Source organism: Gorilla gorilla, chromosome 12 (assembly GCF_029281585.2).
Source record: "Gorilla gorilla gorilla isolate KB3781 chromosome 12, NHGRI_mGorGor1-v2.1_pri, whole genome shotgun sequence".
NCBI classification, from domain to species: domain Eukaryota; kingdom Metazoa; phylum Chordata; class Mammalia; order Primates; family Hominidae; genus Gorilla; species Gorilla gorilla.
Window position 1 is genome coordinate 68,269,483 of NC_073236.2, and position 21,269 is coordinate 68,290,751.

The 21,269-nt window shown below is 48.2% G+C and overlaps 1 protein-coding gene across 16 annotated transcripts in view; it reads right to left on the reverse strand.

Annotated features, from left to right (window-relative positions):
• Window positions 1-21,269, reverse strand: part of DYSF (dysferlin) — a 231,031-nt gene that overhangs the window by 196,150 nt on the left and 13,612 nt on the right. For all 16 annotated transcript variants that reach the window (XM_004029397.5, XM_004029399.5, XM_004029398.5 and 13 more), the window contains exons 2-3: window positions 6,719-6,774; window positions 5,692-5,783 (exon numbers count right to left, since the gene is read on the reverse strand). In XM_004029397.5, the coding sequence (XP_004029446.5) occupies window positions 5,692-5,783; window positions 6,719-6,774 (148 nt within the window). The remainder of the gene's footprint in view (window positions 1-5,691; window positions 5,784-6,718; window positions 6,775-21,269) is intronic.

The following is a 21,269-nucleotide window of genomic DNA, read 5'->3' on the forward strand; positions in this document are numbered from 1 at the left end:
GCCAGGTGAGATGGTGGGCACCTGTAATCCCAGCTACTCGGGAGGCTGAGACAGGAGAATCGCTTGAACCTGTGAGGCAGAGGTTGCAGTGAGCCGAGATCATGCCACTGCATTCCTTCCTGGGCGACAGAGCGAGACTCTGCCTAAACAACAATAACAAAATGCCAGCGTCTCTCTAACACAGTGAGTTCTCTACCCTGCGGGCACACTGCCCCCCTGCCATCCTGGGTGGTTTCCAAAAGTGCTGACTCCTGCAGCCCACTCCAGAGGTTCTTGTTTAATCAGTTTAGTGCGGAGCTCAGACACTTATTTTTTTTTAAGCTCCCAGGTCATTTCTAGATGCAGCCAGGGTGGAAACACTGTTCCAAAAATCTAAAGCTGCTCTGTCCAACACAGTAGCCACTAGCCACATGGAATTAATTAAATCTAAGTCATTAAAATTAAATACAATTTAAGATTCAATTTCTCAGGCACACTAGTCAACACAAAGACAACATTTCCATCATCTCAGAAAGTTCTAGTGGGCAGCGCTGGTCTAGAGTCCAGATCAGTGGCTCTCAGCCCAGGCTGCGCAACGAAAACACCAGCACCTGGAGAGTAGGTGATGCTGCACAGACCCTGCCCCAAACCAACGAAATCAGAACCTCAGCGAAGGCCCAGGCATGAGTGTGTGTAAAAGCCGCCCAGGTGATTCTATTGTGTGGCCTGAACTGGGAACCTCTGGGCTGAACATCCCAGGGGTCAAAACACCTGGTCAGGGACCTGGATCATCTCCCCTTCAGCTTCTCTCTGAGAAGCCCCGAGTAAACAGGAAATTGTCCAGTGCAGCCTGGAACAGGATCCCAGGACCACCCGCTAGGTTTGCCTGAGTGTCTTCCACCCTAAGGAGTGGAGCTTCCTTTTATGTGCATTGGAAACCTGATTTTAGCCAGATAACGTCGATCCATCCTTGAAGTTGGCTCAAGGGTCCTCGGGCTTAGGGCTGCCCCTCTCATGGGTTAATGGCATGCTGAGCAGCCCAGAGACAGTTCCCAGATGGAGATTTCTTTCCCGAGGCATGGAAGGATTCCCCAGATCCCACTCTGGGCCAGCAGACCACTCTGGTTTAACAAGGTCACCCTAAACTGCCAGTGATCATCAGGGAAAACCCAGAAATGCCAAATGCCCCAGGAGCCATAGGAAAGAGAGGACAGTGGCGGTGAGGATGGTGAGGATCGAGGAGGGGCAAGAGAAGGAGGAGAGAAAGAATAAAAGGAGGGGCACAGGAAGGAAAAGAAGCAAAGCAGGAGACTCAGAGACAGAGTGACAGGCTGTAAAGAATGAGGGAGGCTTGAGGGGAAATCTAGAAGCAGAGAGAGCCAGAGGGTGGAGGTGGGGAAGAGGGAGGGGAGGCAAGGTGGAGGGGGACTGAGAGGGTTAACAGATGCAGAGGGCTGTGATCCCCTCACTTGGAAGAGGATGAGGTTGGACAGCAGGGGAGCTCACAGAAGACACGCCCAGGATTCCCACAAACAAAACGGGTGGCTGCATGATGACTCTGGGGACCCTCACTGGAACCCACCAACTGGAGAGGCCTGAGGACAGTTGCAAGGCACAGCCACCTAACCCTTGAGTCCCTGTTTGCTTCCTGACCCAACAGGCAGGACTGGAGGGCAGTGAGGAGGTCTTCAATTTAAAATGCTCATTGAAGGGCTGGGCGCGGTGGCTCACGCTTGTAATCCCAGCATTTTGGGAGGCCGAGATGGGAGAATCACTTGAACCCAGGAGGCAGAGGTTGCAGTGAGCCAAGATCGTACCACTGCACTCCAGCCTGGGCAGCAGGGCAAGACTCCATCTCAAAAATAAATAAATAAAATGCTCATTGAACTGGATTCCCTGAAGGTTTTTCCTTTTCTTTCAAAATTTAAAATGTCATGTGTTCATTCTTGTTGCTCCCTGGTATGGTTTTCTTTTTACGCTTTTGGAATTTGTATTGCTGCTTGTCTTTGGTTGTTTTCTCACATCCATGTGTAGGGTGGAAGTACTTTGCCATCTGGTCATGGGGTGGGGTGACAGAATTACCTTGCAGGTACCTGTGCTCCCTCCCCTGAGGCATCACACCTGCCTGAAAACAGCTGAGGAGGCCACACATCCCATGTTCTCCTGGCACAAAGCCAGTGATCTTGGCTCACTGCAACCTCTGCTTCCCGGGTTCAAGCGATTCTCCTGTCTCAGCCTCCTGAGTAGCTGGGATTACAGGTGCCCGCCACCACGCCCAGCTAATTTTTGTATTTTGAGTAGTGACAGGGTTTCACCATCTTGGCCAGGCTGGTCTCCAACTCCTGACCTCATGTGATCTGCTGCCCTCGGCCTTCCAAACTGCTGGGATTACAGATATGAGCCACAATGCCCAGCCATGGAGCCAAAATTCTATCATTTCCTCTCATGACAGTGTTGCTTTGGCATATTCTGAGAGTCCTGAAGTATTTATGAATGTACGTGCACATTTCAATCTAGTTTAATTAAGACAAGTTTTAATTGCTAGAAATCTGAAACTGAGATAAATGTTTGGAAAAATCTAAAATTACATTTAAATGTTATAAGAAAGGTGTTTCTGGTAAATTGGTGAGGTTGGTGAATTGGCTGTCCTATAAACTGATCTTTGAGGACCTGATTTCTGGCACACAGCCCTGCAGTGAACTGCTCACATGGGGCACCGGTTTTTAGGGAGCTAGCTGCCCCCAGGAGCTAGAGAGCACCCACAGGGGCCAATGGGAGGACCCCAAGGTTCGAAGCTTCCCGTTCCCCGTATGACCTCTGCTCCACAGAGCCAGAATAGCCTGCGTGTGGCCCTCACTTACTGTTACCCTGAGGGCTAGCCTGGTCCTTGAATTGGTCAAAGATATGTTCACAGCCCTCATTTTGCCTTTGTGGTCTTAGAAATCTCCCTACAGAGAACTAATTTTTAAAAAATTGAACTTCTGGAGATAGAGTAGAATCCAGAGGCAGGGAAGGGTAGCAGGGAGAGGGGGTTAAAACAAGGTGGTTAATGGATACAAAAACACAGTTAGATGGAATGAATGAGATCTAGTATTCCCTAGCACAATAGGGTGACTACAGTCAACAATAATCTATTGTATATTTTAAAACAACTAAAAGAGTAGAATTGGAATGTTGCTAACACAAGAAATGATAAATGTCTGTGGTGATGGATACTCCAGTTACTCTGACTTGATTGTTATACATGACGCCTGTGTCAGAACATCACGTGCACCACATAGATATATACAACTATTATCTACCCATAATAATTTTTAACAATTTTAAAGGAAATCTCTGGCCAGGCATGGTGGCTCATGCCTGTAATCTCAGCACTTTGAGAGGCTGAGCCAGGAGGATCACCTGAGGTCAGGAGTTCAAGACTGCTCTGGCCAACATGGAGGAACCCTGTCTCTACTAAAAATACAAAAATTAGCCAGGTGTGGTGGTGGGCACCTGTAATCCCAGCTAGTAGGGAGGCTGAGGCAGGAGAATCGCTTGAACCTGGGAGGTGGAGGTTGCAGTGAGCAGAGATCACACCACTGCACTCCAGCCTGGGCCACAGAGCAAGACTTCGTCTCAAAAAAAAAAAAAAAAAAAAGGGAAATCTCCCCACAGAGCCTGTAAAAATGCTGGATAAGATAATGAAAATGAAACATGTGCTTCTGCTGCATGACCTGCAGTAACCAGACTGTCCTGCCTCTGCCCCTCTAAACTCTGTCAACGCCGGCATTGTCAGGGGAACTGAACTCTCCAGAAGAGACCGACACCATCCTGGGGCTTCCAGGAGCCTCCGAGAGGCACATGGGGCTCAGTGACTATGAGCATGTCCCAAAAACCTGCCTTCCAATCACAGCTCTGCCATCACTAGCCTTCAAGAAAGTTGCCCAACCTCTGAGCCTCAGTTTCCCCATCTGTAACGGTGACAGTTACAATAGTCGTTCCTAACTGATGGGAAAAGGTCTTGTACATAAGACAGCATGAGGCCAGACACTCAGCTGTGTGGCAGTTGTGTGATTTTGCTGCTATTCTCCTCAGCCTGGCATTGGAGACCCCCCTCTCAATTCTTCCCCACCACCCACTTCTCACAGGGCCACACGTGTCGTGAGACTGAGTCCCACCTGTGAGGCCTGAGCCTGGCTGCCCACCACATCCACACGCTGGAATACCCTCCCCTTCTGGCCTTTTCAAAGCCTACCCCTGCCTTCAAGTCAGTCTGAGCGACCCTCCTCCAGGAAGCCTTCGAGGACTGCCCACTGTCCAGGGCTGCTCCCTCCCTGATATGCGGGTCCACCATTCATGCTTGTTAGCGGCTGCCTTGCCTTCCACAGTGTCTGCATTGGAAGTTAGCTGAAATGATTCCAATCCCTGTCCCCCGTGCAGGTGGAGATATCTGAGGTCAAAAGCCGGAAAAGATGGGCCCAAGATGCCCTGGCCCACAGGCCTGGGCCCCACACCTTGCAGCCACACTTTTGGGGGTCCAGTGAAAGTGCCCCACCATCCCCACACCATGCACCCATGGCCAGCACAGCCACAGACAGAAGGTCGCAATTGGGTTTTTTTCTGAGTTTTTAACATTTCAAATTTTCCAGGTGTTTTGCAGCCGGAGACCCTGATTGCCCTTCCCTAGGTTCCTGAATTCTCCTCCTCCCCAACCCCTTCTGCCCAACCCCAGGGCAACACAGCTAGGCTTTCAGGCCTCAGACACCACTGACCCAGTTCCCAAACAAAGGCTCCCCTGTGAGCAGGTCACAAAACAGCAAGCCCATCCCTGATGCTTGGGCCTAGACCTCCATAAATGGCACTTGAAGCATGAACCCACTCCTGCTGGCATCTAACGCAGCTGCCTCCTCTCATGCCCAGCAGAGACAACCGGACTCCCACTCTGATGCTTAAGGCTCATCATGAGCAGTTTCATCTGCTGTGTCTCCCAGTCCACCCACAGCCCCGGTCCAAGACCCACCCATCTGCAGGTTGGGTTGAACTTGTCCACCCCACCACCTCCGTTTACAAGGCCCAGGGGCTCAATGGCAAGAGAAGGGATTCGTCGCCTGCCTAGGGGGAGCCTGCTTTTGCCACCACAACTTTGATCCCCCCACCAAGAAACCCACCACTAGGTACATGAAAAACTCAGCAGAAACCCCAACACAGGGAAGCGCCCAGGCCGGGCTACCCATTTTTACTGTTCTGATTTCTAAACCACGAATCTTAACCTCTAGTCCTACCCCTTCCATGAAGCATTCCTGGAAAGCTCCCTGCTAGCTACAGTTTCACTTTGCCTGCCTGCCTGCCTCCTGCAGGGGGCCTCTGCCCTCACTGGCCTGGGCTGGGCCGGGAAAGAGAGCCCACCTCAGGGAGCCTCTGGGCTGGAGCAGCAGGCAGCGAGTCTTCCTGCTCCCTGGGGCACACACTGTCTGTGCAAATGCGTGGACACCTGATGCCAGCCCATCTTCCCTCCCCTGTAGCCTGGCAGCTCAGCTGTACCCATGGCTGAGTTCCTGAAGCCACAGCCAGATTCTCCCAACATCTATCACTGGGCCAGTCCCATGGGAGGAGGTGGATAAATGCTAATTGAAACCCCAGTTCCCTGGGGCCTGGGATTCTGCAGTCTGTACACTCCACAATCCTACCTGCACCTTCAAGCCATGGAGCACCCCGCTCTGGCCACCTTACCTGTTCCTCCCCATGGTCTCATGGTCTTTGACCACCACATGAAGCTCAGAGCTCTGGTCCAGGGGGATGCCCTTGAGGTCCCATTCAAAGCCCTGGAAGAAAAAGAGAAAAGGCATCTTAACCTATGGCCCTCTAGGAGAAGAGACTGTGTCTGGTTCACCTTCATGCCACCAGGGCACTGAGTAGGCATTCATGAATGATTCTAGTGGATAGGCAGATGGATCAATGGATGGATGGAAGCATGGATGGATGGATGGATGGATGGATGGATGGATGAAGACCACAGCTCCAGAAATTCAGAGGTGACAGTATGAGCTGAAGACAGCAGAAGAGAGGAGAGAGGGCTCTCACAGGCCCCTCTCCCAACTCAGTTTCAAACCATCCCCAGGAAGCCAAGCCAGGAGTGTGGCTGGGAAAAAGCCAGGTGACCCTGAAGCATCCTCAAGGACCAAGATTATTGGGCTCATCCAGACGCCAGGCCTTGGTAGGCAGCACGAGTTAGTGCCATGTTGGCTAGGCCCCCATGACCCTCCTCAGAGCAAAGGCTCCCCTGTGCATCTGACCCCATCCATGCAAGGCAGCAGGGCTTCCAAAGGACCACCCGGGCGCCATGTATGCAGGGAGCTGGTTGAGGGGGCAGGGGCTAGCAGGAGCCAGAGGAGGACCTGCCTCATCAGGGAGGGCTGTGGGGAGAAGGTGAGCTTGGAGCAAGGAAAATGAACAGCCTGTGTGAGAGAAACAGGCAGGCAAGAGAGTCCCTGAGCACCCTTTACCTGGCTGGCCAGAGCTGGGGGGAAACAGAAACAAAAAATATCTAGCTCCCCTCCATTTACCTAGTAGGCCAGGCTACCAACCCTCCTCCCAGGTTCCTAGAGCCAGAAGGATTTCCTTGGCAGGCTGGACCACCAGCCCCTCCCCACCTCAAGGACACTGCTGAGAAGGCACCTCCTCCACAAGCCCCCTAACTTGTCCCTGCAGACACAACTGCAGCAGAGAGAGAGAAAAGGAAGGAGAAAAACTCACATACCTCATTCCATACAGGGTTCACGCTGTTCTTGATGACTTTGGTTCTCTTCTTCACCCCTACAAGAGACACAAAAGGGAGAGTGGAGAGACACATCCCGCCTTTCACCTTCCGCTGAGTTAGGCTCAGCTTCTGAGACCTGTGCTTCAGCTTTGTCGCCAAGGGAAATCTTACAAAATCAACAGATTCCCTGAGAACCCACCAGTCTGCAATGAATCCCCAATGCCAATCACACAACTTCCCCCTCTCTGCTCTGGGACATCAGAAACATGCTTTCAAAAGAAAGTACCCAGGCTGACTCTCCTTAATGAGTTTGTTATTGTTATTTCTGACTTTTTAAATAATTTTTTTTAATTATAAATTTTCTGATTGTAGTATTATTTTTTTTAGAGACAGCATCTCACTCTGTTGCCCAGGCTGGATTGCGATGGTGAGATCATAGCTCACTGCAGCCTCAAACTCCTGGGATCAAGCTATCCTCTCACCTCAGCCTCTTGAGTAGCTGGGACCACAGGCACACACCACTAGATCCAGCTGGTGTGTGTGTGTGTGTGTGTGTGTGTGTGTGTAGATGGGGGCCTCACTATATTGCCCAGGCGGGTCTCGAACTCCTGGCCTCAAGCGATCCTCCCACCTTGGCCTCCCAAAGTGCTGGGATTACAAATGTGAGCCACCACATCCAGCCTTCTAATTCTAACAATGAACAATCTCCCTAGAAAGTATTTCATTTCTCTTTTGAACTACATCCATCTCCAGAAAGTATATGATTCCATCTATAAGAAATGTCCAGAATAGGCAAATCTGTAGAGACAGAAAGCAGATTAGTTGTTTCCAGGGGCTAAGAGAAGGGAAAGGGAAGATAGAAATGGGGACATGATTGATTAATGGGTATAGGGTTTCTTCTTGAGGTGATAAAAATGTTCTGGAATTAGATCATGATGATGGTTGCACAATATTGCAACCTAAAACCAATTAAATTATATATGTGGAAATTGTTCAAATGGTGAATTTTATGATATGTTAATTTTACTTCCATTTAAACAAAATCCACTTCACCCTCCAAGGCCTTGAAGGAGTCCATCTGAGGCAAGCTGTCCCAAGGAAGCTCTATGTGGCTGGGAGGGCTGGCTGAGGGAATGCAGAATGGCTCTGAGGTGGACAAGAAGAACTAACACTTTGATGGCTGAGAGCTGACCCACTGTGCCCCAGATGATGCACGGCAGAAGCCCTTCCTCTGGAGCAGTGGGCATGAAGGGGCAAGTGCCTGTCCCCAGTGAGGTGGGCAGGTGAGGCTTGAAAGAAAGGTGGCGAAGGAGACGCACAAGGAGACCCTCCTCCTAGGGTAGGTTCTACAGCAGTGGACAGGAAGGTCATTTCCATGGAAGAGCCATAGGCTGGGAGAAACAGGCAGGTGATGCAGCCCCTGGTCCTTTACTGGGCTGGCAAGTGCATTTCTCTCTCTGGATGATCCACAAAACAAGGAGTTTGGACAGAGCTTTGGCCCTCTCTGCTTGGTGGCCCACCATGTGGACTGACAGGTCAGGGTGAGGGGTTCCCCCACTAAGCCCAGTAGGTCTGGAGACACATCTTCCATGAAGACACTGATCCACAGAAAAAGAGTGTTGAAGATCCCAAAGAAGAAGAGAAGGCATTTAATGAAGCTTTGTTCTGCAGTGCCCTGGGCACTTCCAGTAAGCATCAGGAAAAGAAACGATGGGGCGCTCAACAGACAATTCAAAGGGTTCAGCCTGACACAGAACTTTTATTTGGGTCGGCTCTTAAAGATCACCTCATTCCGCCCAACCTGTGCAAGACTCAGTGGAAAGTCTTTGGTCTCCACCTGGATGGCTCAGCTTTCAGAGAGTCCTGCCTGGACCACGAAAGTCCCTCGAGCCTCTGGCCACATCTCCCAGGAGCCCCAGTAGGCTTTAGAGCCAAGCACATCAGAGTCCATCCAGCCTGGAGAGGTGCAGCCTCCTGTGGGGTCGGCCCCGCCCTGCCAGGTTCAGAGCCTGGAGAAGAGGAGGAGGGAAGCAGAGAGGGATCAAGGAGGCAGGCAACGGGTGAGGGAGGATTTGAAGAAGAGGAGAGAGAAAAAAAGAGAGAGAGAGCACGTGAGAGGGAGCAAAAGACCATCTGAGGGAGAGAGGGAGGCAGAGAGGGGCTCAGGGAGATTCTAAGGGAATTATCTCGTAATTCCCTTACTTGTAAATATTTGCTCGTTGTAGTGAGTCCCGCAGAGATTCCGATAAACCTCCCTCCAGGGAGAGGGGGAGCTCCCAAACTCCCTCTCCCACTGTGAATCACTGATCATGGAAAAAATCATGAAATTTGAAATCACAGGCCACTATAAAACACTTATTTCCTGTGATTCTTTGGGGCAGCAGTTCAAACTTTTTGGTCACAGGATGTCACTCTTAAAAATTATTGAGGATGCCAGGGCCGGGCGCGGTGGCTCACACCTGCAATCCCAGCACTTTGGGAGGCTGAGGTGAGTGGATCACGAGACCAGGAGATTGAGACCATCCTGGCTAACACGGTGAAACCCCATCTCTACTAAAAATACAAAAAATTAGCCGGGCATTGTGGCGGGCACCTGTAGTCCCAGCTGCTCGGGAGGCTGTGGCAGGAGAATAGCGTGAACCCAGGAGGCGGGGCTTGCAGTGAGCCGAGATGGCACCACTGCACTCCAGCCTGGGCGACAGAGTGAGACTCTGCCTCAAAAAAAAAAAAAAATTATCGAGGATGCCAAAGAGCTTTTATTTAGGTGGCCTGCATCTATGAATTTTTACATTAGAAATTATAACTGAAGCATTTAAAAATAATTATTTAGTAATTTTAAAATCACAATAATAAGCCCAATAAATATTAACATAAGTGACACATCTATAGCAAAAACAAAAACAAAAAAAAAACAAACTATAACTTCCCAAAAAAGGAAAAGTGACACTTTTAGATTTTTGCAAATCTCTTTAATGCTTGGCTGGATTCTCATATCTATTAATACCTCAGCATTCAAACTGCTGAGACTCCTCATTTTGATTGATGTCTATGAAGAAAATCCAACCAGATATGTAGTTGGAAAGGGAGGCCTATTTTAATAAACTTTCAGATAACTGTGAATATCCTTCTTTGATACTACATCAAAACTCAACAAGTAGTAGTTCTTAACTTCTTAACAGTAAGTTGCAATGTGAAATCTGAAACCAGATCAATGAACATTTTGTACTCTGCTACATTAAAATTCATTGTTCTATCTTGCACTTTGAATGAATCTTTCACCCACGTATGATTCTGTAACAGCTGCATTGGTCATTTGGAAAATTTTTGTTCAATCAGTTATGTAGATCTTCCCAGATGTTGACACATTTCACAATGCCCTACCAAAAAATTACACTCATGCATTAATGTCACCATCAGCCTTCTGTAAGCAGGTAGGGAGATTGAGCAAGCTGCCCGCTTTACAGCTTTCTGTCTTACAGCCTGTTTTTTTCAAGCTCTGTGTAGTAGGCGGTCATCTAGTGGGCTAAAACCAGCTCCTGGCAGAGCCCGGCAACTTACAGATGAACCCCAGTGAACTTTCCTCATGACCATGCTAAAGCCTGCACCCCAGGAGACCTGTAGCTTCATTACCATAACATGCAACCTATGTGCTGGCACCATGACTCACAGCATCTGTGCCACTGGGAACCCTCCTCTACATGCGATGATGCACCCTCTCCCCTCTCCATTGCCCCATAAAACCCTCCTGTCGGGAGGTGGGGGCCAGCCCCCGGCCGGCCAGCCGCCCCGGCAGGGAGGGAGGTGGGGGGCAGCCCATGCCCGGCCGCCGCCCCGTCCGGGAGGTGGGGGGTGCCTCTGCCGGGCCGCCCCTTCTGGGAAGTGAGGAGCCCCTCTGCCCGGCCGCCACCCCGTCTGGGAGGTGTACCCAACAGCTCATTGAGAACGGGCCATGATGACAACGGCGGTTTTGTCGAATAGAAAAGGGGGAAATGTGGGGAAAAGATAGAGAAATCAGATGGTTGCTGTGTCTGTGTAGAAAGAAGTAGACATGGGAGACTCCATTTTGTTCTGTACTAAGAAAAATTCTTCTGCCTTGGGATGCTGTTGATCTATGACCTTATCCCCAACCCTGTGCTCTCTGAAACATGTGCTGTGTCCACTCAGGGTTAAATGGATTAAGGGCGGTGCAAGATGTGCTTTGTTAAACAGAAGCTTGAAGGCAGCATGCTCGTTAAGAGTCATCACCACTCTCTAATCTCAAGTACCCAGGGACACAAACACTGCGGAAGGCCCCAGGGTCCTCTGCCTAGGAAAACCAGAGACCTTTGTTCACTTGTTTATCTGCTGACCTTCCCTCCACTATTGTCCTATGACCCTGCCAAATCCCCCTCTGCGAGAAACACCCAAGAATGATCAATTAAAAAAAAAAAAAACAACAACAACAACAACAACAAAAAACCCTCCTGTCACTTTCCCTCAGGGAGACACTGCTTTGTCCCAGTGCTCCTGCTTGTGACAAGTAATAAAATTCCTATTGATCAAAACCTGCATTCTCATGGAACGTCGTTTGTTATTCACCATGTGAACAAATCCCAGAGTTTTGGGGGAGTAACACTTTCAGTACTGGGAAGCTGGAAGTTATTTCTCAAAGTTTTCGAAAACTCCAATTTCTGCTTGAAAAGCTCAAATTTTTTGATTGGCAGCAAGTGGTATTTCAAGCCATTTTCCTTGAAATGGCAGGCTCACTCTTTCATTTTTAAGAAAATATCTGCCCAATGCCCAGGTGAAATAACTATAGTTTGTCAGTCACTCTTTAAAGTAAAAACAGTATTCCATGAAAAAAAAAAAAAGCAGCTAGTTCAGTTTGTCACTTAAGCAGTGACTCCAGTGCTTTTCCTGGAGACAATCATCATTTTGTGATGTGCAGCAGAGGTGCGCTATGCATACTTCCCATTTCATCACACAGAACATTCTCAACACATGTACAGGAGGATTCAAACTAATCCTTTTACTTCTTCATCAAGGACACTCTTAAATGAAACTGCCTTTTTATTTTTAACTGTGAGTGCATGCAATCTAAAAAACACAACAAGAAGCACAATTTAGTGCCAAGGCCTTTTTTTTTTTCTTGAGATGGAGTCTCGCTCCAGTCATCCAGGCTGGAGTGTGATGGTGTGATCTCGGCTCACTGCAACCCCTGCCTCCCAGGTTCAAGCGATTCTCATGCCTCAGCCTCCCGAGTAGCCGCGACTACAAGTGCCCACCACCTAGCTTGGCTAATTTTTGTATTTTTAGTAGAGATGGGGTTTCACCATGTTGGCCAGGCTGGTCTCAAATTCCTGACCTCAGGTGGTCTGCCCACCTCGGCCTTCCAAAGTGCTGGGATTACAGGCGTGAGCCACCACACCCAGCCTGCCAAGGCCTTGATTAGTGTTAAGGTGCCAGTAGCGTTAGCTGCCATTGCTGTTGTACCATCAGTACAAATGTCCAAACAGTGAAAAAGGCAGATAGCCTCTTAGTGTTGTTGTGAAGGAGTTTTGACCTTCTGACCTGCTCAAAGAGTCTTGAGGATCCCCCCAGGTTCCATGTACAACACTTTAAGAACTTCTTAGGGGCCGGTGAGGTCCTCACGCTTGTAATCCCAGAAGTTTGGGAGGCTGAGGCAGGAGGATCGCCTGAGGCCAGGAGTTCAAGACTAACCTGGGCAATATAGTGGGGCTCCATCTCTACAAAAAATTTAAAAAATTAGCCAGGTGTAGTGGTTCATGTGCCTGTGGTCCCAGCTACTCGAGATGCTGAGGTGGGAGGGTTGCTTGAGCCCAGGAGTTTGAGGCTGCAGTGAGCTGTGGTCGTACCACTGTACTCCAGCCTGGGCAACAGAGCAAGACCCTGTCTCTAAAAAATAAAATAATCTCTTAGGAAATTCATTTAACATTTCTGCCTCAATTTCATCATTATAATATCTACCTTACAAGGGGTTGTTGTGAAAATTACCAGGATAGAACGTTGAGGTGCCTGGCACATAGTATGTTGATTACATGTGAGTTTCCTTCCCCTGCCCTCCCCTCTGTGCCCACTCTGATGGATCTAGTGAACTCCTACTGACTCTTCAATACCCAGCACGGTTGTCTCTCCTCTGGTAAGACTCCCCTGACTCTCCCAAAAGAGGTAGCTGATCTCTCTTTGGTGCTCCCTAACCAAGCTGTGACCACATGTGCCGGACAGCAGTGTAGCAGTGTGCTTCTAGCTCTGAACCCCCAACTGGGCTGGGAGTTTCTGGAGGCAAACACCATTCCTTACTCACATTACTAACTGTAACCCTGGTCTATAGCGAGGTGGCCAGTAATCGGGTGCTGAATGAATGGGTCCTTTTCTTTTCACGTTGACTGCAAGTTGACTTCCTCACAAGAGGATAGAAGCGCTGTTTCCAGGGAACGCCCCAAGACTTCATTCATGGTGTGGCTGTTTGTCAGCGGAGGGAGGATGAAAGGAGGCGCCATGTGGGGGAAGGGTCCTGGCTGAACCACTTTGAATTCTGTGTGGCCCATATTGGTGTGGCTCCAGCAGGAGTCAGACACACCGCTTTGGAGTCACTCAACTAACAGCCACTACTATGTGACCTTAGGGAGGACTCATAACCCCTAGGCCTTGCTCCTCAGCAATCAGTGGATCATAATAAAAGTGTCTGCTGCACAGGGTTCTGAGGGGGCCTGAGATGCAAGCTACGTGTCCACTTCCCCTCCCCTATCACAGATCAGCTTCCTGTGACCTACAGGAGTAACATGGAAAATTCCATCTGCAGCCTCTCTTGAGTTGCACACTTGGAAACTCATTTCCTGGTGCTCCAGGCTTCCTTAACTGAGCGATATCTGTGTGCCAAGCCCTGTGCTAAATATCTTTTAATCATTTTCCACTTCCTACCTTCCCTGTAGATGAGGAGAACAAAAGCTCTCAATGAGATTTCACTAAGTCCTGGTTAGAAGGGCCAACTCTGGGACCCTCTGGGTAACATGAAGGAGGGGGTCACTCATGGGTGCTGCAGCCCCAAAGAGGAGAAAGAAAGAAACGAAACATTCACTAAGCACAATCACGTGATTTACAGGCATCAAGAAAAGGGAAGGCACATTGATAATTAGGAAACTGTTAAGAAAATAGTTCCTCATCGTGGATTTTGGCCTGCCCTGTTCCTAATTATTAATTTAGGCCTTGAGAGATGTGGCTTTATGCATGTAATTTAACAGAAGTTGAAGATACAGGAGAGCTCACAGCTTATGTTGGGTGAGGAAAGGGGGCCATGCCCTCTTCCCAAACTGCTCTGAGGAACTGGGGACCAGCAGCAGGTGTAAGATTCATGATGAAACCCTGAGGGTTCCTCTAGACTGAGTGACTCAGCCAGTTACAAAAAGACAAATAGTGTGTGATTCCATTTATATGAGGTACCTAGGGTAGTCAAAATCGGCCAGGCATGGTTGCTCACGCCTGTAATCCCAGCACTTTGGGAGGTGGATGCGGGTGGATCACCTGAGGTCAGGAGTTCCAGACCAGCCTGACCAACATGGAGAAACCCTGTCTCTACTAAAAATACAAAATTAGCCGGGTGTGGTGGCACATGCCTGTAATCCCAGCTACTCGGGAGGCTGAGGGAAGAGAATCACTCGAACCCGGGAGGCAGAGGTTGTGGTGAGCCAAGATCGCACCATTGCACTCCAGCCTGGGCAACAAGAGAAAAGCTCTGTCTCAAAAAAAAAAAAAAAATCATACAGAAAGTAGAACTGCAATTACCAGGGGCGGTGAGGGAGGGGAATAGGGAGTTAGTGTTCAATGGGTATAGAGTTTCAGCTGGGGAGGATGACAAGTTCTGGAGATGGTGATAACTGCACAATGATTAATGCCACAGAACTGTATACTTAAAAATGGCTAAGATGGTGCATTTCATGTTATGTGCATTTTACCACAGTTTTTTTTAAGTCCAGGTGGGAAATGGAATGGACACAGACGGTGGGCCTGAGGTCTACCGGCCAGTATCAGCTTGGGGAATGGGAAGCACGAGGAGCAGAAGATGTCTCCCAGGCTCGGATGTCCCTCCTAGAGAGGAGACAGAGAGAAGGAGAGGAGTTGCGGTGTCTCAGACTCCCAGTGAGAGAGACAGAGAGACAGCTGCATCTGCCCATGAGTCAGGCAACAGGAGTTACTCTCAGAAGCTGCAGGGGGCTTTGGATCCTGCAGCAGCCTAGATGCAGACTCTTGCTTATCCCCCAGGTATTTATTGAGGGCTTACTTTGTGCAGGGCGTTTCTTGATGGCCCCATTAGAATACTCATAAGACCAAGAAAGTGACAGAAATTCAAAGAATCAGCAGAAAACCCAAAGGCAGCAGCAAGTGAAAGGAGAAAAGATGGCCCTAGCATGGGCTGAAGGAAGGCCTGTATTACCTCTTGGTACAGACACCCCCAAACAAAAAGCAGAGGTAGATGGTCGTTCTGACACCTGCCCTGCCATGGTGTTCTCAGGCCTGGACACCCCAAGAACTGGGCAGCTGTCTCCCCTATCATCAGCAGAGCACTGCTCCTCTCCCCCTCAACCACCCTCCACCCCACCTTCCTAAATCCTAGCTGGAACCATAGAAATGGCCAAAAAGGGAGGGAGCCAGGGTGAAATGCACTTCAAGAAGAGTAGTCTTTAAACTCAGAAGGCCTGGGGAAGATATTTACATATAATTTTTACTTGCCAATTAAAGAAAAACAAACAGAACTGGGGAAGATACTAGAAACATCTATGACAAAAATGGTAACATTCTCAATACATAAAGAGCACTTGCAACTAATGAAGAAAAAGACAAACATGCTCCACCATGGGCAAATGAAAAAGTAATTCAGTAAGAATAAATACGAATAGGTGATAACAATGAAGTATCACAAATACTATTTGAACCTCAAGAAAGTGTTGGCTGGGCGCGGTGGCTCACGCCTGTAATCCCAGCACTTTGGGAGGCCAAGGCGGGTGGATCACGAAGTCAGGAGATCAAGACCATCCTGGCTAACACGGTGAAACCCCGTCTCTACTAAAAATACAAAAAATTAGCCAGGCGTGGTGGTGGGCGCCTGTAGTCCCAGCTACTTGGGAGGCTGAGGCAGGAGAATGGCGTGAACCCAGGAGGCAGAGCTTGCAGTGAGCTGAGATCGCGCCACTGCACTCCAGCCTGGGCGACAGAATGAGACTCTGTCAAAAAGAAAAAAAAGAAAGAAAGTGTCAAAGATTCACAGGACAATGCTGTGTGTTAGCAGGATTATTAGAAAAATAAGCCCTCATACTTGGCTGACAGGAGAATAAAGTTGATACAGACTTCAAGAACAATTTGGGAAATGCAGCAACGCATTAAATCTGTCTATAACCTCTGCCATAGCAATTCATCTTCTGGTATTTACCCAAAGGAAATAATTAAATATGTGGCCAAAGATTTAGTCACCAGAATATGCCTCACAGTGACTGTATAATTTAAGCACTGGATATAAATATAAACACTTATATAACCTAAATATTCATCAGTAGGGGGTTGAGTAAATTAATGATGGTGCATCCGTATAATAAAATATTATGCAGATATTTTTAAAGGTGTTATAGAAGAATACTTACTGACATAAAAAATGCCCCTGGATTTTTTTTTAATTAATTAATTGATGTTTTTGAGACTGAGTCTCATTCTGTCATCCAGGCTGGAGAGCAGTGGTGAGATCTCGGCTCACTGCAGCCTCCACCTCCTGGGTTCAAGCGATTCTTGTGCCTCTGCCCCCCAGGTAGCTGGGATTACAGGCACACACCACCATGCCTGGCTAATTTTTGTATTTTTCAGTAGAGACAGGATTTCACCCTGTTGGCTGGCCTGGAACTCCTGGCCTCAAGCAATCTGCCCACCTCAGCCTCCCAAAGTGCTGGGATTACAGGCGTGAGCCACCACACCCGGCCCCCTGGTTTATTTTTCAGCAAATGTGCAAACATTTGGGGAAAAAAAAAATCTATGATGGGATTACTTCTGGTGGAGAAATGGGGCTGGCCAGGTTCTATTTCTTGACCTGTTTGACCTGGGTGATATTACATAGGTATTCTCTTCACACACATATTTATTCTCAACCATGGCATGATTACTCTGTGGGCTGAATCACTCTGTGGTTGGTGTGGGGGACCTCCCCTTGCACTGTGGAATGTCTAGCAGCATCCTCAGCCTCTACCCTGTAGATACACACCCTGTGCCCCCAACCCCTGTGGCAACAACCCAAAATGTCTCCAGACATTGGCAAATGTCATCTGAGGAAAAAACTGCCCCCAGTTGAGAATTACTGTATTAAATCATATATTTATATCTTCTGCACTTTGCTTGTATGTTAAATTTTATAACTAAAATTTTTAAGAAAAAAAATCTTGGAGGAAACGTGTCAAATTGTTAACAAGTTAATTCAAAGTGGCAGGATTTGGGGCTATTTTTTACTCTTGCCTCATGCCTTTCTGTAGTTTGTCATTTTTAACAGCAAGTACATATTACGTTTATAAAAAGAAAACAGGCTAGGCGGGGTGGCTGACACCTGTAATCCAAGGTGTCAGCCTTTGGGAGGCCAAGGTGGGTGGATTGCCTGATGTCAGGAGTTCGAGACCAGCCTGGGCAACATGGTGAAACCCCATCTCTACTAAAAATAAAAATAAAAATAAATTAGCCAGGCATGGTTGCAGGTGCCTGTAATCCCAGCTACTCGGGAGGCTGAGGCAGGAGAATCATTCAAACCTGGGAGGTGGCGGTTGCAATGAACCGACATCGTGCCATTGCACTCCAGCCTGGGTAATAAGAGTGAACGTCCATTTCAAAAAAAAAAAGAAGAAAGGAAGAAATGAAGGAAGGAAGGAAGAAAGGAAGGAAGGAAGGAAGGAAGGAAGGAAGGAAGGAAAGAAGGAAAGAAGGAAGAGAAGAGAAAGCTCTTTTCTTTTTTTTTTTTTTTTGAGATGGAGTCTCACTCTGTCACCCAGGCTGGAGTGCAGTGGCTCAATCTCGGCTCACTGCAACCTCCGTCTCCCGGGTTCATGCCATTCTCCTGCCTCAGCCTCCCAAGTAGCTGGGACTACAGGCACCCGCCACCACACCCGGCTAATTTTTTTTGTATTTTTAGTAGAGACAGGGTTTCACCATGTTAGTCAGGATTGTCTCGATCTCCTGACCTCATGATCCACCCGCCTTGGCCTCCCAAATTGCTGGGATTACAGGCTTGAGCCACCACCCCTGGCCGCCGTTTTCAATATTTTAAGTCATTTGTAATGTGTAAACAGCTAGGTTCAGAGAGTCCGGGGCCTTCAGCCCACTTTCCCTACCTACATAGGTGAGTTAAGAGTGTTCCCTGAGGACAGGAATCCACCTCCAACTAGTTCTATAAGATCCCCTGACTCCTGCCCAAAATCTAGAGACCCCCAGGAGATCAAGAAGAGAAGAGGTGGGAGGGGGAGGCTGGAGGAGGAGACGCCCTGACAGGATGAGAGAGAGGGAAGTGTCAGTAATGACTTCTGGGTTCCTGGCTGATGACACAGGGCAGAAATTCACCAAGTGGGGACACAGCAGATCTGGCCTTCAAGGAAATAAGATGTTTCAGCTTTAAAGCAGTAGGGATCTGGTTTTGTTCTTGTATGAATCCAAGCACCTAGAACAGCACCAGGCACATAGTAAGTACTCAGTAAATATTTGTTCAATGAACTAACTGCATGAATAGAGGGATATAAATAATCACATTATGGAATGGAAAATGGGCAGAGCAGAAAAGAAGTACAGACAATTAAATGCTATAGGAAATTAAGCTGCTCGTTGACACAATCAGTCAAAAATATCTACTATGGCCCAGTTACTCATGGTAGTTTTAGTTAATGAATTAATTAATAGAAAAACAAAAGAATGAGAAGTATTCATTAGTAGCTTCTACTATTAATAGAGGTCCTTAGACAGGGAAGTCAAAAAATTGCCCTCAGAGTCCAGCCTCCCAGAGCTCATAGTCTATTTTGGGAGGCAGGTCCTGAAATTACATCCGAGACAGGGAACAACTGCAAGGAAAGTGGGGCCAGCCCAGCCCCATACATTTCAGGCTGCCTGTAGGAGCCAAACACACAGTGCAGGCTGGCTTCTCTGCAAGCAGGCCACTGTCCCATCTGTGCCATGAGGAGCTGGGCTCAGTGGTTCTCAACCCTGACTGCACATCCAAAACACCTGGAAATTTGTCAGAAACAACACCTATGCCTGGGGCCCCACCGGAAGGGATCTGGCTTCAGAAAAGGCAGGCAGGGAGGTTGGCAGTGGTCTTTGGTGAAGCTCCCACACCCAATGTTGACCTGCAGCCAGAGTTGAGTCCCCCCAGCCTACATGCTCTGTAAGTTCTGAACCTGGTTCTAATGGTTTCCCTCCTTAGGCATCAACTCAGCCCCAAAGTCCATGGTGAATGCTCCCGCAATGGGGAGCGCATTAATTTCACCTGCCATCACATCTCAGACCCATTTTTCCCAAGATGTGGTTCCAAAATAACCTGCATCGGGTATTTGTTAAGTGCTGAGTCTTAGGTCACCTTCCAGACCTGCTGAATCGGAACCTCTACAGATGGGGACTCTGGAATCTGTTTCTCAAACACGTTCTACAAGTGATTCTCAGGAACAATCAAGTGAGCAGACCATGTCCCAGACTAAGTGAAGCTCCCAGGCACACCTGGAGGATGGCTAGAGGCTGGGCCAGAAAGCGCACAAACACTAGAGAGCACCTACTTGTGCTCAGCACTGGGACAAACCAATGAACAAATAGGACAGGTCACTGCTATCGAGGCACCTAAGCATGGAGCTGAGCACAGGCCAGTGGGGGCGAGGGTGCTAGCATCCCTAGCAAGGTGCTGCTGCTTGTCATCCAGAGAGGAGAGACTCTTGAGAGCCAGGGGGATCCAGGGTGTCCTCCTGGAGAAGGTGGCATCGCCCTGGGCTTTGAAATACAAATAGACTTGAAACGGTTGGAGATGTTACATTCTATTATATGGTATTTCTGTTTTCCAAGGAGATCATCAGTGCAAATAAATAGTAAGGCATTACAAAGAAGTAATACAGAGATCTGGGGGGAGATAGCAGCTGCATGTGTTCGGGGTACTTGGGCCAGGGCAATAGTAAAGACGGGCCTCAAGAGATTTGGTCATCTTCCCGACTCAAGGGCAATGCCCATTCCAAGTGCTGGTAGCTCCCTGCCATGACCTCTGACCTGAACACATTTAACTTCCCTGGGTTTCAATTTCCTTATTTGCAGAATGGAGACATTGGTAGCCACCACAGAACTGTTACAGGACAAGGGAAAGAGCTGTGAGCAGACCCAAACGAGTGTTAGAACATCCAGAGCCCTATGCTAATGTGTGCCCTGCCCAGTGTCCTTAGGGAATTTCTTTTCCAGCCCATGGTGACACCGCAATTTCTGCATAGCAAAGCCTTAGGCAGCATCTGATGGACACTGGAGAATGAAGGACTTTGTCTTGAAGTTGCTCTTGCATAGTGAACTCCCAGGCATGTCACCGATCAATGAAAATAGTGAAATTTTCTTAAACATTTCAAATCACATTTTTCAAAAGAGAAATACATATAACTTGTCCCACAGCAAAGAATAAAAGCTACACATAAATCTCCCTTTGCCAAATCATGTCTTTCATCTATCATTATTTTGGGGGTGCTTGGAGATATGATTCAGATCATGGGTCAGACTGAAAAGAGTTCCCTTGGTGCCTGCACTGAAGGAGGCTCATGAAAACACCAGCTACTCTTCCTTCTTCATTTGACTATCTTTAGTGATACGTAGATTTTTATTATTATTATTATCGATTCCACAAAGCTACAGGGTATGGCTCCTGGCTAAGTGGAAACCCTCTTTCCTCTCCTGATTTATCTTTCTCTGCAGAACTGGGGTCCTGACTCACAGCTATTGTTCCTTCTCTGAATTTTGACAGATCCTTCCTCTTCCCTTTCCCCTCCTGAGACACCCGCTCCCGTGGGAATCTGCCTTGGAGGGGCTGGGGGAGGGGGTTCAGGACGCCTGGTGAGAAGAGGAGTGTGTGTGTGATTTCTCTGCTGCCCCACACAGAAATACCTATATGTATTCTAAGCACTACATGTAGGGACTTAGCTTCTTGAATTTAGAGAAAATATCCTTGACATTCCTCAAAACTCCTTGTGTCAAGGCCATTGCCATCCTATTCTGTTCCTTTTCCTACTGATTAAGACGGGGCAGATTCAATATAGCCAATGTTGGATAAAGATGGGTGAATGAATGAATGAATGAATGAATGAATGAAAAAAGACACAACTTTCAAAGCACATCATCTACACGCCCCGTTTTTCAGAGGCCCTGATTCCTCTCTACCTTCTGCACCCATCTTCCAGCTTACCCTTATCCTCACTACCCAGTAAAAGCTCGGACTTTATTTCCTCTGGGTGTCAGTCTTAGAAAAGTGATAACCCCTGACCTACGGCACTTTCGCTTTTCCAATTTTTCAAAGCCCTGTGGCATTTAT